This window comes from Ambystoma mexicanum, chromosome 3p, assembly GCF_040938575.1.
Source record: "Ambystoma mexicanum isolate Mex_15411 chromosome 3p, UKY_AmexF1_1, whole genome shotgun sequence".
In the NCBI taxonomy this organism is placed as follows: domain Eukaryota; kingdom Metazoa; phylum Chordata; class Amphibia; order Caudata; family Ambystomatidae; genus Ambystoma; species Ambystoma mexicanum.
Genome location: NC_090925.1, coordinates 253381108 through 253397009, shown reverse-complemented (window position 1 = coordinate 253397009; position 15902 = coordinate 253381108). Strand labels below are relative to the sequence as shown.

Here is a 15902-nt window from a genome sequence, read left to right as displayed (position 1 = left end):
CTGCAAAGATTTCATCCGCAGTCGAGCCTCTGGCACCAGAAGAATGCAGGATGCCATGAGGCCGAGCAACCTCAAGAACTCGGTAGGGGTAGACTTGAATCCCCCCTTTCCTGAGATACGCTGCCACCACCACCATGAGCTGGGTGAAAACCCTCGGTGTGGAGGTCAATCCGAGCGGCAGGACCTGAAACTGAAAGTGCGAGTCGCCAACCGCGAACCTCAGGTACTTCTTGTGCTTGGGATGGATCGGCACATGAAAGTAAGCGTCCTTGAGGTCAAGAGACACCAACCAGTCCTGAAGTTGAAGGGCCTGGAGGACTTGTCCTTCCTGAGGAGCTTCTTCAAACCGCGCAAGTCCATGATGGGTCTCATTCCCCAGTCTTTCTTCAAAATAAAAAAAATAAGAGGAATACCATCCCTTGTTCCTCTCTGCTACAGGCACCAGTTCTATGGCAACTTTCTCCAGCAGGGATTCGATTTCCTGCGCAAGGAGCGGATCCGGACTCTTCAAAGAGATTCCCTGGTGGATTGTCGCGAGGCCTCTGCCGGAAAGGAAGACAGTAGCCGTGGGCTATGATCTCCAGAACCCACACATCTGAAGTAATGGCACGCCATTCTGCAAAATTCTGCGCCAGCCTTCCCCCCAACCGGCGAAGCATGGGCCTCATGACTGAGCTGAAACGGCTGCGGCAGTGCCTGTGGGCAAAGAGGCAACTGCTCGAGCGGCCTTGGCACCTCGAGTACCTTGTTTTCCACCTCTGACACTCCTACGGTGGCCCCTTTGACTTGCTGCTCCTCTCGGTTGACTAAAGGATGAGTAATACCGAAAGGAACCTCCCCTCCATTGCTGTCCGCTAGGACAAAAAGGCAGCGCCCAATGACTTTGCTGCAGCTTTGGGGGTCTGCAACTCTCAAGGGTCTCGTCAGCCTTGCTGCCGAAAAGATGTTCACCATCAAAGGGCATGTTGAGGAGCTGGGCTTGCATATCAGGACCAAACCCCGACTTCCTCAACCACGCAAACCTGCGTATTACGGTGCTCACCGGCTGACACAATCAACCATGTCCAGACCCGACTGAACGGATTCACACATGGCATCCTTGCATCCTGCACGATAGCAAGAAAACCATCCCGTTCCTCCCCTTCAGGAATATGATCAGCCGCTAAGGAAATACAGTTCCACAGAGTGTGCGTGAAACAAGACAAGACAGACAGAGTTGGCAGCCTGAAGCGTCATACCCCCAGAAGAAAACGCCTTCGCCCAGCCGTCAAAACGTTTGTCGTCCCCATCAGGAGGGATGGTAGGGTATGACGCCTGCTTTGCGGGGGGCGTAGCCACCTGCACCACCAAACTCTCCAAGTGGGGTGCGTAGTCAAGTAGCAGGGGTCGCCACTGGCTGGGCAATATTTCTTCGGCAAGGACTTGTTCACTGCCGGGAGACTCTCCGGAGAAGTCCAAGCCGCAGCCACCCTTCTCTGCAAGGCCATGTGGAATGGCATTACCGGGTCAGTTGGTGGACCTTGGTCGAGGATATCAGTCAGGTCATCCTGCTGAAAATCCCCAGGGGGGCAGACCACCCCAGGTAATCCGTGACCCTCGACATCAGGCGCCAGTACGAGGATGCGGCATGCGTGCCAGGCTCAGGCCTACCAAATTCCACCTCCGGAGAGGTGTCTAAACCACTGGTGTCGTGCAACGACTGACGCAGGTCCTCAAGTTGGCTATGACCAGAAAGGAGGTCATCAGGAACCTCACCTTCCTCAGACCCCTAATCCACCTCAGAAATATAATCCAGAGGCTGGAAGGAGGGTACAGAAAAAGGAACAAAGACATGTTTAGCATTGGCCAGAGCCTTTCTGGGGGGTTCCACCCTGCCACGGGGTTCCCCCGACAACGCCGCCTCGAAAGGCGTTGAGGGCATCGACGGAATCGGTGTCGAGCGCGGCGCCGACAGCATCGACGGCTTCGACACAGGCCTCGAGGGCGAAGCCCCGAGCATGTCTCGACAGCCTAGGCGCTGATGGCGTTGGCGACTTCCTCAGAGGCGGAGCCTCGAGAGAGATCGTCGACGACCTCGGCGCGGCAGGCGTCGATGTCTTCTTTGAAGACATCACAGGTTCTAGTGGTCTCGAGGACCGGGACCTGGAACGGGCATGTCTAGAGTGACCATCCTTGTCCGACCGGGACCTCGAAGGCACCCGGTGGTCGCGATGACCGCTCGAGCCCGAAGGCGTACGAGCAGCATCTGTAGAACGGTCACGGCCGGCGTCTTTCGACGGCGCGGATGGACCAGAGCCCTGCGATTGGAAAATCGCCAACATCTCCTTTCGGAAGGAATCCCATTCCTCAGGAGTGGAATGCTTGTTGGGACAAGCAACCCGCCGACGGGCTGAGTCCTCGGACGAGGACGGGGAAGGAGACCTGTGACGGCACTTCCTGGAGTGCCTCAACGAGGCAGAGGAATGGCGGGACCGACTCCCAGACCGAGAACCCCCGGACTCATGACGACAGTGCGGAGAGTCGCCCCCCGAATCATCCGTCGAAAGACTAGTGGACGCGACTTCCGGGGCTTGGCTACCTTACCGACCGAAGCTTCTTACGCTCTCGCAAGGCCTTCGATGTGAGCGATTAGGAGTCGACACAGTCATCCGTATCATGGTCCTCCCAGATGCAAGCGTTGTGCGTGTCCGTCAGCGATATCTTGGACCCACACACCCGACACTTCTTAAACCCGGACCGCGGGGTGGAAGAAGTCGAAAACATCTTACAATATTGAAGAAAAAAGGTTTGAAGAACTGAAAGAACAAGATTCAGTAGAATCAAGGCGCGCCGAGATCTCCGAAGCGAACACGTTCGCGGAAAAAATGGAACTGAGGCTACGGGCGTTGTGCGTCCTACTTATAACATCCGGTGACGTCGGCTCGACAGAGGCCATCGAGGACAGCGTATCGACGTCATCGACGCAGGACGCCGAAAGATTTTCCGAAGCAGCACAGCTGTGGTGATTACTGTCATAGATATGGAATACGTCAGAGGACCCAATCCCCTCGAAAGGCAGATACTGCAAATCTCAACTGAAACAAGCAAGCTACAAAGAGGTAAGTACCCCTGAGTCAGAAAAGTACCTTTCTGTCCTGGTTGCAGACTTGCAGTTCCTGTGTTTCTGGGCCTTAGTCGTGGGGACAAGATAGAGGACATCTAGAGGACTCCTGCACAGAAGTTCGGAGGCAGCTACAGGCTCTTTTCAGTTCAGCGGCACTTTGCAGTTTCAGCGACCAGCAAATAGCACCACCGCAGGTCTTGGACACTGGGTGGGCTTCCTCCACTCCTGCACTCTGGTGAGGTGACAAGCATGGGTTGTCCTACTTCGGGAAGGTTTTCAGGATTTTCCTGGAGCTTCGGTCCGGCTTAAAGACATTGCAATAGACTACGGATTTATCGACCCCTGGCACTCGGACCCAGCAGCAGCAAGGAAGTACAGCTAGTTGGGGAAGGTTTTCCAGGAAAGTTCGTCTTGGGGTTAGTGGGTCCTACCAACCCAAGGGAAGAAGTCGTCCTTTCCGGAGCATCTCTTGTCGATTACGGAAGGGAGCTTCAGCACAGCAGCAGGGCTTCACCGGACAGTTCTCCAGGAGGATGCAGCAAGCTTCTCTACACAATTCCTTCGTCAGAGGTTTTTTCCAGTGGTCGACTCTGCCTTCAGTCCAAGAAGCCTTGCCTTTTATGCAGGTGTCTTCCATTCATGAACAGCCTAGCTGTCACTCTCAGAGCAGGGTGGCTGTCCTTGCAGGACAGCCAGCCAATCGGGACTGGGTGCATTCAGGTAACCAAGGAGACCAAGGACAGGGAGTTTCGGGCACCTCCCTCGCTTCCTGCCCTGCCAGACACACTGGAGCCAGAGGCAGGTTTTCAGTACTGAATCCAGCAAAAGGCAAAACAAACAAAAGGGTAAAACCTAGTTTGGTGTGCAGAGTAAAACACAAGAAAAACCTCACAAACAAGAAATGGCAAAAAAAGACGACCAGGGCCATTTTGACACAATGGTCACCCATGGGTGCTATACTGCAGCTGAGGATTCAGCCTGCGGTAGAAAAGCACAACGGTAGGAAAATTAAACCACTGCCACCAGCCATATAAAGTAGCAAGGGTAACACTTTTTTACACGAGTAAGTAGCAAAAGGGGCTACTAAGTAACACTCCCCCCCTCCCCCAGCACTCCACATAAGATGGGGTGTGCTGGACCTACAATACAATTTCACTTTACTATTCTTGGGTACAGTAGTTCACCCAAGAAAAGGTTTTTAAACCTTATGAGAAATCCAAAGGACTTCTCTGTGACATTGCACTGAAGCTGCTGTGTGTAACAATAAAAAAGGTAGATGCCTATGGAGTTTGTCAGACTCCAGAAACAAAGAAAACACAGAGTCCAAATCAGATCAAAAATGCATGCGAGAGTGAGAAAAAGGTCTCGCTCCCTGCAGGGTAGAAACAAAAAGTCCTAAAGTCCAGCAAAAGAGCTGGGGTCTCTCAGGTTGAAGGGAATTAGCACATACATGAGAATTCTCCCTAACAGAGCATCACAGTACAACTGTTAGGGTCTACTACCCTGGTATTACTGAATGTCATCTGAAAGTAACCATTGGTTTTGGTCCCCAAGAATATGTGTGTCCTATACTGAACTACGGTTAGGTGTTCCAAATAAAGTTATAAGCTTTGGTCTGTGTAACTTCAAGCATTGTGTTGTGTTTTTTATAATGCCTTTATGACTTTGACCAGTACTTACCCCAAGACTTAACTTGGCCTAATTGTATTTAAAATAAACCTATTTTTTATGATACTTCTAGTTGTCAGTGTTTCTATTGATTCATTTGTGTGCTATAGATTCTTTGTACCGGTCTACAGCCCTCTCTCCCTCCTAAAATAAGCCTGGCTGCTCTGTCTATGCTACCAGCGAACTCAGGTGGTACAGCCTTATACTAAGAATGGAGCTTATGTACTGCCTCAGTTCAATGGTTTTGATGAAGTTGGGTAGAACTTCAGACAAACTGCTCCAACAGCTCCTCTTTGCAACTTTCAACATCTGTACGTCTTCCTACGAAACTAGTCTACTTTTGTACAGCTCCTTGAGCCTTCCTACGCTCACTCACTCCTTGTGCATCATCTGTGACCCCAGTGTAAACTCTGGCAAACCACTGTTCACCGACCACCACACTTCGGTGTACCTCCCAAACAACCAATGCCCCAGCACAACTGACTTTACAGCCAAGGTCTACACACCTCCTTCAGAGGCAGTGAAGTTGTTCATCACAGGATTGGGCTTCTAGTCAGACATACAAGAATGAAAGGGCATGGCATTTCTAAACTTCACACAAGACCCTAGTCAAAACTTTAAAAATTCTCTCACCTTGCTGCCCACCTTCTGCTGTTGCAGGAACATTCATTGTGGCCAAAATATTCTGCAGGTCACTCAGCTGGATCGGCTGGGTAGGGCTTGTTGCTGTACTAGCCCCATTTCCAGAGCTCACAGCTGGACTTGGGGTAACAGCAGTAACAGCTGCTGGAACGGGAGTTGGCGCTGTGGGGGTTGAGGTCACACGTGTGGAAGATGTAGTGGATGATGGCGTGACTGCGGCAGACTGACTGCGAGAGCTGCAAAATAAACAGCATTTTGACACAGGGAAAATGAACATTTCACCAAATCACGGTATATTTTATCTATTCACAGTGGAATACACATCTGGAAACAGAAAAAGTAGAAAACAAAGTTAGTTTTATCTGTGTAACAGTGATTTTTCGTGGTTCGGCCATGTAAATGGGTTGATAAAATTTAAAACGTGACTTGTGTGAGAATGGATTTATAGACTCTGTCCTGGGGAAGAGTTTGGGAGGCCCCCTTAGTTATAGTGAACAGGGAGAAACATCTGGGAGCTTAGCCAAACCAATCAAGGTAGCATGGATAGAGGCCAAGGCTAAATCTCAGGAGAGATACTTGGGGTTGGGGGTCCACAATGAGTCCACACAGTGAAGCAATCAAGAATTATACTTTGACAATAAGTTATAAAAATACCATATTTATTTTAGGGCCAAAAACACTAGGAAAACGACCTAGAAGTGGTAACAATATCACACAATACGACATGCATTACTTACCGTAAAAGCATTTCTGATGATTGTATCTGATTAGATTCACATGCTGTGCATTAGTCTGACATCCAGTGGTAACCGCGGAGTATTGCATCTGGTCTTTCGAGAATCAAAAGGAGACGACATGGGCGTGCCTGTAACACTATCCCTATGTGACGTGTAGTGTACCCAAGATCCCTCGTGCATCGAGGTCCCTCCGACTGTATTTTTCCGGCTGTGAGGGAGCCTTATGACTATCGTGAGTGAGTACAGAAAAGAGAGAAGTAGTAAGACGTCTATGTTCCTTCCATCCGACCGGGGATGGGCGCATGTGAATCTAAGCAGATACAATCATCAGAAATGCTTTTGCGGTAAGTAATGCATGTCTTCTGATGCTTGTTAATCTGCTTAGAATCACATGCTGTGCATAGAGTAGCGAGCGGTACCCGGAGTTGGAGGTGGGTTGTGAGAAGGAACATTAGTGAAAAGATGTCTTAGTACTGCCTGTCCCACCTGAGAATCAGACCTGGAGTGAGTGTCTAGGCAATAGTGTTTTGTAAAGATGTGTACAGAACTCCAGGTTACCGCTTTGCAAATGGACTCAAGGGGAACATTTACAATGAATGCTATGGAAGCCCCAGTGCCTAGAGTAGAATGTGCTCTAGGCTTGAAGGGCAGTTCTCTCTTAGCAAGAGTAGCAGAGTGTGATGCATTTGACAATCCAACTAGACACATCTCCTTCTCTTCCTGCTGCCACTGAAACAAAAAATGAATTAGTCTTTCTTAGTGGTTGAGTTCTTTCCATGTAGAACATGACTGCTCTGTGTACATCAAGTGTGTGCAGGCTTCTTTCTCCCATGCTTGAAAGGTTTTGAAACAACGTTGGTAGTTCTATTGATTGGTTCACATGGAACATAGAAATGAATTTAGGAGCAAACCTAGGGTGAGTGTGCAGAACCACCTTATCTTTGTGAACTGTTACAAAGGGATCTAGGATTGAGGAAGCTTGTAGTTCACTTACTCTCCTAAAGGAGGTAATGGCTATTAAAAAAAGCAGTCTTATAGGTGAGGTCTTTAAGACTTGCTTTGTGCATGGGCTTGAAAGGAGCCCCCATAAACTTAGTTAACACTGCGTTTAGCCGGGTTAGAAATGGGAGGGCGAATTCTTTTGACTCCCTCCATGAAAGCCTTAATGAATGGTATCTTCCACCAGATACCACAACACTTCCTGTTGTGATGTAGTGTAGGCTGAAAGCGCAGCTAAGTGAACCTTTAGAGAGTTGAAGACCAGGCTTGAGTCAAGTAAATGATTTAGGTACAAAATAATGTGTGTGGGAGAGCAGTTAATCAGGTTAATGCTCTTTGAGTTGCACCAGATGAAAAACCGTTTCCACTTACTGGAATAGCAATATCGAGCGTTCGGTTTTCTTGTCTCCCTGAGAATGTCCATACATTTCTGAGGGAGCTGCAGGTGCCCAAACTCTGACTTCAGGAGCCAGGCCGCTAAGTTCAATGTCTGCGGGCATGGGTGAAGCGTCTCCCCTTTGTCTTGTGACAACATGTTGTAATTGCAAAGCAGTTTCACTGGAGGAGATGGGGACATCTCCATCAGATGATCGAACCAGGGTTGGCGGGCCCACATGTGGGCCACCAGTATCATCGTGACTGGTTTCTGGTGCATCTTGTGCACTATTTTGTTAAGGGGAGTCGGGGGGCAGGGTGGGAAGCGGAAACAAATTTCCCTGACCATGTTATCCAGAGTCCGTTCCCTTTGGCACGGTTCTGGGGGTACCTGGAGACGTAATCTTGGCATTGAGCGTTCTCCAGAGTAGCAAACAAGTCTATTTCTGGGAAGCCCCATTCTGCGAAAACGTTGTAGACGAGGTCTTTGTGTAATCACCATTCGTACTCCATGGGCAGCGGGAAATCTCTGCCGAGTACGTCTGCTAGAAGATTGAGTTCCCCTGGAACATGTTGTGATAACAGGAAAATGTTGCGTTTGAGAGCCCACTTCCAAATGTGTGACAGTTTGGATAACCCTGGAGAGTGAGTGCCCCCCCATTTATTCAAATAGTACATGGCCGTGGTGCTGTCTGTGGATCAGGACAGTCTTTCCCTGCAGTTGTGTCTGGAAAGCTTTCAGTGCTTTGAACACTGCCAACAGCTCCAACAGGTTTATGTGGTTGGATGCTATGTCTGACGACCAAACTCGTGTGCTGTTTGTTGAAGCAGGTGAGCTCCCCACCCTGTAGTTAGAGTGGCTTCCACTGCGGGGGTGGTGAAGGATTTCCCCTTCAAGAGGTTGTCCCTCGACCACCACCGCAGCGAGAGAACGAGAGCTGACGAGACAACCACTAGATCGTCCCATTGTCCGCTGGCCTGACACCACTGGCTGTTGAGCCACTCCTGCATTGGACGCATGTGCAAGCATGCTTGTGGAACCAGATATATGGAATAAGTTACTTGCCTGTAACTGTTGTTCTCCAGCATGGGTCTGACATGGATTCACATGCTCATGAATATTCCCCGTCGTCAGGCCGGGAATCCTTGGTACAGAAAAAATCAGTATCAGTTTCGTTTCTGATCTGTCTTTCTCAGTAGTAACCAATCACTGGTCTCTGTGTCATACTGCCCCCAGCCAATGACTGCCCTCTCCCTAAGCCCTGCCCCTGGCAGCCATCCTCAGATTTGGTAGCAGTGGCAGTATGACCAAGTGAAGAGCCGCAGAGGGGTAGGCGGGAAGGTTCGCATGTGAATCCATGCCAGACCCATGCTGAAGAACAACAGTTACAGGCAAGTAACTTGTTCCTTCTCCAGCATGGGGTCTGGCATGGATTCACATGCTCATGAATATAAGAATACAAAGCAGTATACACATGCACAACCACGGGAGGTGGCAAAAGGCTCAATATCAAGCAATACAACAACTCAACATTAAGCAACTCTTACCTCCTCATCAGGCTCACCTTAGGCGAACAGGTTGCGCAGCACTGCCTGGCCGACTCTGGACTCCTCCCTGGAATCCCGGTCGACGCAGTAGAATCTCGTGAAGGTGTGCGTCGACCTCCACGTAGCAGCCCTGCAGATGTCGAGCAGGGGCACACCAGACAGGAACGCCGTAGTAGCAGCGATCGCTCTGATCGAATGGGCCCTCGGACGGCCTGGCAACGGTCGGTTTGCCAACCGGTGACAGTGCATGATGCAGCCGGAGAGCCATCTGGAAAAGGAAGTCTTCCAGAGAGCCTTCCCTTGATTCACAGGTCCAAAGTTCACAAACAGCTGTGATGTCTTCCGAAAACTCTTCGTGCGATCCAAGTAGAACTTCAGCGCTCTAGCTACATCCAGCGAGTGCAGAGTCCTCTCAGCCGGCGTCGAAGGCGACGGGAAGAAAACTGGCAACACCAAGGGCTCGTTGAGGTGGAAGTCCAACGGCACCTTGGGCATGAAGGAGGGGTGCGTCCTCAGCACCACCCTTGTGTCGTGAAAAGTCAAGTATGGAGGGTTGCAAGACAGGGCCTGGATCTCTCCCCCTCGTCGTGCAGAGGTGATGGCCACGAGGAATGCTGTCTTCCACGACAGAAACGTCAACGGCACTGAATGCATAGGCTCGAATGGGGCCCCCATGAGCCTAGTCAGCACCACGTTGAGCTCCCACGCCGGGGCAGGGGCCTTCACCGGCGGGAATGATCGGAACAGTCCTTTCATAAATTCCTTCACCAGTCGATGAGACCACAAGAACGCCCGTCCTGTAGTTCTGGTGTAACGTGAGACGGCAGCCAGATGTACCTTGATGGAAGCGTGAGACAAGCCAACCTTGGCCAAGGACAATAGGTACGGCAATACTTGAGGGGCCGTAATCCGCAGAGGGTTAATCTTCTGTGCGTGGCACCAGACAGAGAACCTCTTCCATTTGTGTCCGTAGCACTTGAGAGTTGAGGATGCCCAGGCCTTCGCAAGAACCTCTCTGCAGTCGGCCGGGATGTCGTATCTCCAAACTCTAGCGCTGCAGGAGCCAGGCCTGCAAGTTCAGCGACTCTGGTTCGTGGTGAAGAATGGCGCCTCCTTCTCTGGAGAGAAGATCCGCGTACGTCGGCAGCTTGACTGGTGTGGACGCTGACACGTCCAGAAGGTCCGGGAACCAGATCTGCCTCGGCCACGCCGGTGTGACGAGGATCATCCTGCACAGGACCTCTTGAGCTGGTTGACGAGCTGGAGTAGCAACGGCGGGAACGCATAAAGGAACAGGCCGTCCCAAGGGAACGAGAAAGCATCGCCCATGCTCCTCGGTTGGGGAAACCTGCTGGCGAACCTCCGGCACTTGGAGTTCGCCGCCATCGCGAAGAGATCGATCTGGGGTTCGCCCCATCGTCGGAAGAGTCGGTCCACTTGATCCTGGCGCAGTTCCCACTCGTTGCACGAGCGCAGCTCTCTGCTGAGCGAGTCGGCGATGGTGTTTTTTATCCCTGCCAGATGAAAGGGTACCAGAAACATCCCTTGGGCGACGGCCCAATGCCACAGATCCTGGGCTTCCTTGGACAGGGCAGGGGATCTGGTTCTGCCCTGCTTCCGAATGTAAAACATCGTGGTGGTGTTGTCGGTGAAGATCCTCACCACCTTGCCCTTGAGGGACGGAAGGAAGGACCCGAGGGCCCAGAACACTGCACGGAGCTCCAAGATGTTGATGTGGAGAGTCTTCTCCTCCGGGAGCCAAAGGCCTCTCGCGTGGAGAGCCCCAGGGTGCGCTCCCCAACCTTCCAGGGAGGCATCCGTCGTCACCGTCACCTGGTGGGCCGGGGCTAGGAAACCTGTCCCTGCCGTCAGATGAGAGCGGACACCCCACCAACGTATTGCCTGACGGAACGCTTCGTCGAGCGGGATCCTGTCCTCGAAGCTGCCCGTCGTCTGGATCCAGTGGGCATCGAGGAATTCTTGCAAGGGCCGCATCCGAAGCCTGCAGTGGCGCACCAGATAAATGCAGGAGGACATAATTCCGAGAAGGGACTGGATAGACCTCACTTTGGCCACGTCCGTGGCCAGCAGACGTTGCACCTTTCCCAGGATGGTCCTTATCCTTTCCTCCGACGGTGAGGCCCGCCGCGCCACTGTGTCGAGCTGTGCTCCCAGAAACAGGGCGACTTGCGACGGGACCAGGTGGGATTTTGGAAAGATGGAGAACCCCAGGTCCGTGAGCAGCTGGACGGTCTTCGCAGTGTGTTCCACGGCAAGTTCACTTGTCCTTGCCCGTATGAGCCAGTCCTCCAGGTAGGGGTAGACGTGGATCCCCTGCAGGCGCAGCCGCGCCGCCACCGGTGCTAGGCACTTGGTGAACACCCTGGGCGCCGATTTTAATCCGAATGGGAGGGCCTTGAACTGGTAGTGCCGCCCTTTGACCACGAACCTGAGGAACTTTCGGTGTCTCTTTAGAATAGGGATGTGGAAGTATGCATCCTCCAAGTTCAACGACGACAGGAAATCACCCTCCTCCAGCTGTCCCAGCACGTGCTGGAGGGTGACCATCCGGAACTCCTGTGCCTTGATGTATTTGTTAAGTCGTCGCAGGTCCAGGATGGGACACCATCCTCCTGTCTTCTTTACGAGGAAGTATCTTGAGTAAACTCCGGAGCCCCGAAGCCTCTTTGAAACAAGCTCGATGGCACTTTTTTTGAGCATCGCCCTTACTTCCAACAGCAGTTGAGAGACGTGATTTTCCTTCCTGGCCACGGGAGGAATGCGGGGCACCTCTTGTGGAACTCGAGGGCGTGCCACAGGGCCAGGGCGTCCAGCACCCAACTGTTGGTGGAGATGGACTCCCACACGCCGACGAACTTCGTCAGCCGGCCTCCCACCATGGTGCTTCGGCGGGGGCCCGACCCGACGGTCGGTTTAATCTTGCTTGGAAGCCGCTTTGCCTCCTTGACCTCCTTGGCGACGACGGCGGGATCCACCTGACTTGCCGCGTCCCCTGTAGGCCTCCTGCGACAAAGATCTTGACGCTTGACGGTACGTAGAGGAGCTGCTGCCGGCTCCCTTGGAGGCACCCTTTCTGCCTCCGGAGCTCCGAAAGGACGGCCGTCGCTGTTGGAGCACACCCAGTGCACGGGCCGTCTCCGTGTCAGTCTTGATCGCCTGAAGGGACTCATCAACCGCCTTGCCAAAAAGGTTGTTCCCAACGAAGGGCATGTCCAAAACCTTCGTCTGTAAATCCTGGCGGAAATCCGTCGCCTTGAGCCATCCTCGTCGTCTCAGGCAAACGCTGTTGCCCAACTGACGGAAACCGGTGTCGGCGATGTCCGTAGCCACCGTAATGGCGTGGTCCGAGGCAATCTCACCTTCCTGTAAGATTTCCAGGGCCTCAGCCCTCTTGGCGTCCGGAAGGAAGTCCAACAGAGGGGCGATCTTGAACCACAACTCCCTGTCATAGCGGGCTACGATGGCCAGGGCGTTGGCCGCCTTGATGGTCGTCGCTGCAGATGAGATGACCCGTTGCCCCATCGCATCCAGCTTCCTACCCTCGCCGTCCAGCAGGGAGGTTGAAGTCGAGGCCGATGGCCCCCCCGCTTTCTTCTTGGCCGCCGCCAAAACGACCGGATCCGGGGTAGGTTGCGCACTAAGGCACAAGGTGGCAGCGTCGGGGACCCGGTACTTCTTCTCGTACCGGTCCCTCTTCGCAGGAGCCGTGGCAGGGTTCTTGAGGAGGGCGAGCCCCTCATCCCAGATGTCATCAAGAAGCGGTACGGCGAGGACCATCTTCCTTTTAGCCTCGCGCCGCTGGTAAAGGAACCCTTCCTTCTTTTCTTCGGGGCAGAGCTGGAAGAGCTTGGATGCCCTGGAAATCATAGCATGGAAGGATCCAATCTCGTCGGGCAGGGACGCCCGGGCAGGGGGCGACGGGGGACTCGTCCCGCCGTCGCCTCCGTCGTCATCCGTACCCGTCGTAGTCGTGTCCATGCCTGTACCATCCCCGTGGGTAGTTGACCGGGGGGGAAGGCAGAGAAGGCCGCAGAGGCGGGAGAGGAGGCCTAGGATGCGTCCTTCTCCTCTTAAGTGGTGGGCTCTCCGAAGGTCCTGGCTCCGGTTCCCCCGTCGGGTCTGGCTCAGGTACCTCCGTCGGGGGAAGGGGCAACCTAGTCCTTATCTCCGAGCAGAAGGACTGGATGGCTGACAAAATGGCCGCCAAGGTGTCCTGCGGCGCCGGAAACGACGGGAGCGAGTGCTCTTGAGGAGCCTCGTCTGCGTCACCGTCGCCCTCGTCGGGATCCCTCCCGATGGGCTGGGCCTCCTCCACGACTTGGATGAGCTCCTCTTCAGAGGTCGTGTCCGTATCCACGATGGCCACCAGCCCCTCCCCCACCCTTTCCAACGAGGACTTCGTGGGGGTCTTCTCGATGGGCCTGAAAGAATACTCCCTCCGCAGTGGCAGGGAGACTCTGGTACCTGAGGGCGCCTCTGCTGGTGTAGCCTCCACAGGCTGAGCCAGGGCCACGGCGACATCCTCAATCGAGGTCTTAGCAGGGTGAATTAAGGCCAACGTCACCTTCTGTACATCTGGGGCCTTCACCTTGGGGAGAGGGTCCGAGCCTCGCTCCCCCTCTGCCGGAATCTTCGCAATCGACCGGGGCCTCTCCAAAAGCTTGGCCGGGTTCTCGGACTTCCTCTTACCCGAGCCATAGCGTTGCCTGGCAGCCCGACCGTTCGGCGCTCCCGGTGCCCGCGGACTCGCAGTGCTTAGCCTTTTATTGGGCCCCCATCACAGGGGCACCCTCCCAGGACTTAGAAGACCGCTCAGACTTCTTTTTCTTCTTCTCGCCTGGCGGGCTCTTACCCTTCCAGCCAGTTGGCGAGACGGAGGTTGGTCCGCTCCGACATGTTCCCACAAAACGCGCAGTCCTTTTCCTTGTGTGTCTTGTCCTCATGGAGACCGTAGAGGCATAACGAATGCTCGTCCTCCTTGAAAACGTTCTGAAGCTGGCATCCAGGGCAGGTCCTGAACAGCTTCCCGGGCGTCAAGCTCCCTTTCTCCTGGGCCATGTCCGGGGTAGGCCTCGGAACTTCTGGAATCCTCCAAAAGCGTAACTCGATTAAATCTTCACCCTTGAGGGGTGTAGAAACTCCGAAACAGATCCCCGTTGGTCGGAAGTAGAAACGGTGGAGCTTGAGGCTCTATTTAACCGAAAAAATGAGAAAATCTCCTGAAAAAAGCGCGAAAAACGCAGCAAAAGCTCGAGAGCTACAGCACGAGGACTCCCAACACTTGACCGTGCGGTAAAAATCTGAGGATGGCTGCCAGGGGCGGGGCTTAGGGAGAGGGCAGTATGACCCAGAGACCAGTGATTGGTTACTACTGAGAAAGACAGATCAGAAACGAAACTGATACTGATTTTTTCTATACCGAGGATTCCCGGCCTGACGACGGGGAATATTCATGAGCATGTGAATCCATGCCAGACCCCATGCTGGAGAAGCATGACGCCATCATTCCTGTTGCATAGCCTTGTCTACTGTCACCTCTCGACTGGCTACATATTGAGGGATTTGAAACAGCATGTTTTGGACCCTCTCGTTGGAGGGGAAGACAAAGCCGTCCTTTGTTTGAATTAGAGCCCCTAGGAACTGCTTACCAGACTGGGGTCTAGGCTGGATTTCTTCTCCTTTATAGAGAATCCAAGACTGAACAAAAGATTGATCGTCTTTTGGGTATTTGACAGACAGTCCCCTGTTATGAGCCAGTCGTCGAGGTAAGGATAGACCGGGATGGATTGCCTGCGCAGATGTGCGCTGCCATCGCTAGTAGCTTTGTAAATTCCCTTGGTGCAGATGCTATGCCGAAGGGTAGTACCTTGAACTGATAATGCTTGTCTTGTATCATAAATGAGGTATTTTCTGTGTGCAGGCAACATTGAAATATGAAAGTATGCATCGTTCATGTCCAGGGTTGCCATCTAATCCCCCTGTGATAGCAGGGGAATTACTTCCTGCAGAGTGACCATGCAGAACTATTGTGGCTTTACAAATTTGTTCGCTGGGCGCAGATCTAATACAGGGCGCATGGTTAGATCCTTTTTGGGTACAAGGAAGTACACTGAATAAATACCTTCTTTTACCTGTGACAGAGGTACGACTTCTATGGCTCCTTTTTCTTGTAGTGTCTCGACTTCCTGAAGAAGGATACGAAGATTGTCTGGTGTCAGTCGTCTTGCTTGTGGAGGTCTGAATGTTGGGGACTGGTTGAACTCTATTCAGTACCTGTGGGCCACGGTCTTTAGCACCCACTGGTCTGTAGTTATCCCCTCCCATGCCTGAAGGAATGATGTTAACCGGCCCCAGACCGGGGAGGCATGGGAGGGTACCCGAATCTTCGGGTCATTTGAACCTGTGGCCGGGGAGCATCTGGGGGTAGCGTTCCGACCTTCCTTTTCCACAACGCTGACCCCTCTGGGGAAACGGGGTGGTGTATCCGCTGGTTCCCTGTGGAGATGACCAATTGTTTCCCCAAGGAGTACTGCTGTTGAGGGAAGCGTTGGCCACGAAAAAGCAGTCTGGACCCAGATCCTCGTCTTGCAGAGGGTCTTTGTGTAATTTGGTCTTGTGTTTTCAGGGTGTCCTGCTCCTTTTTTTGCAGTCTCGAGGGCGTCGCCGACCGCTTTTCCAAACAAGTTAGATTCTTCCAAGTGTTTATTTATAAGTGACGCTTGCGTCTCTGGCTTGAACCCAGAGTTCCTTAGCCACGCGTGTCTCTTCAGGAGTCTGCCCCGAGCCAGAGATCGACCAGTCGGCAGAAT

General features: G+C 52.9%; 1 protein-coding gene across 2 annotated transcripts in view; it reads right to left on the bottom strand.

Annotated features, from left to right (window-relative positions):
• The window catches only part of ADRM1 (ADRM1 26S proteasome ubiquitin receptor), a 337972-nt gene that overhangs the window by 53080 nt on the left and 268990 nt on the right, over positions 1-15902 (bottom strand). For both annotated transcript variants that reach the window (XM_069650735.1, XM_069650736.1), the window contains one exon: positions 5405-5649. In XM_069650735.1, the coding sequence (XP_069506836.1) occupies positions 5405-5649 (245 nt within the window). The remainder of the gene's footprint in view (positions 1-5404; positions 5650-15902) is intronic.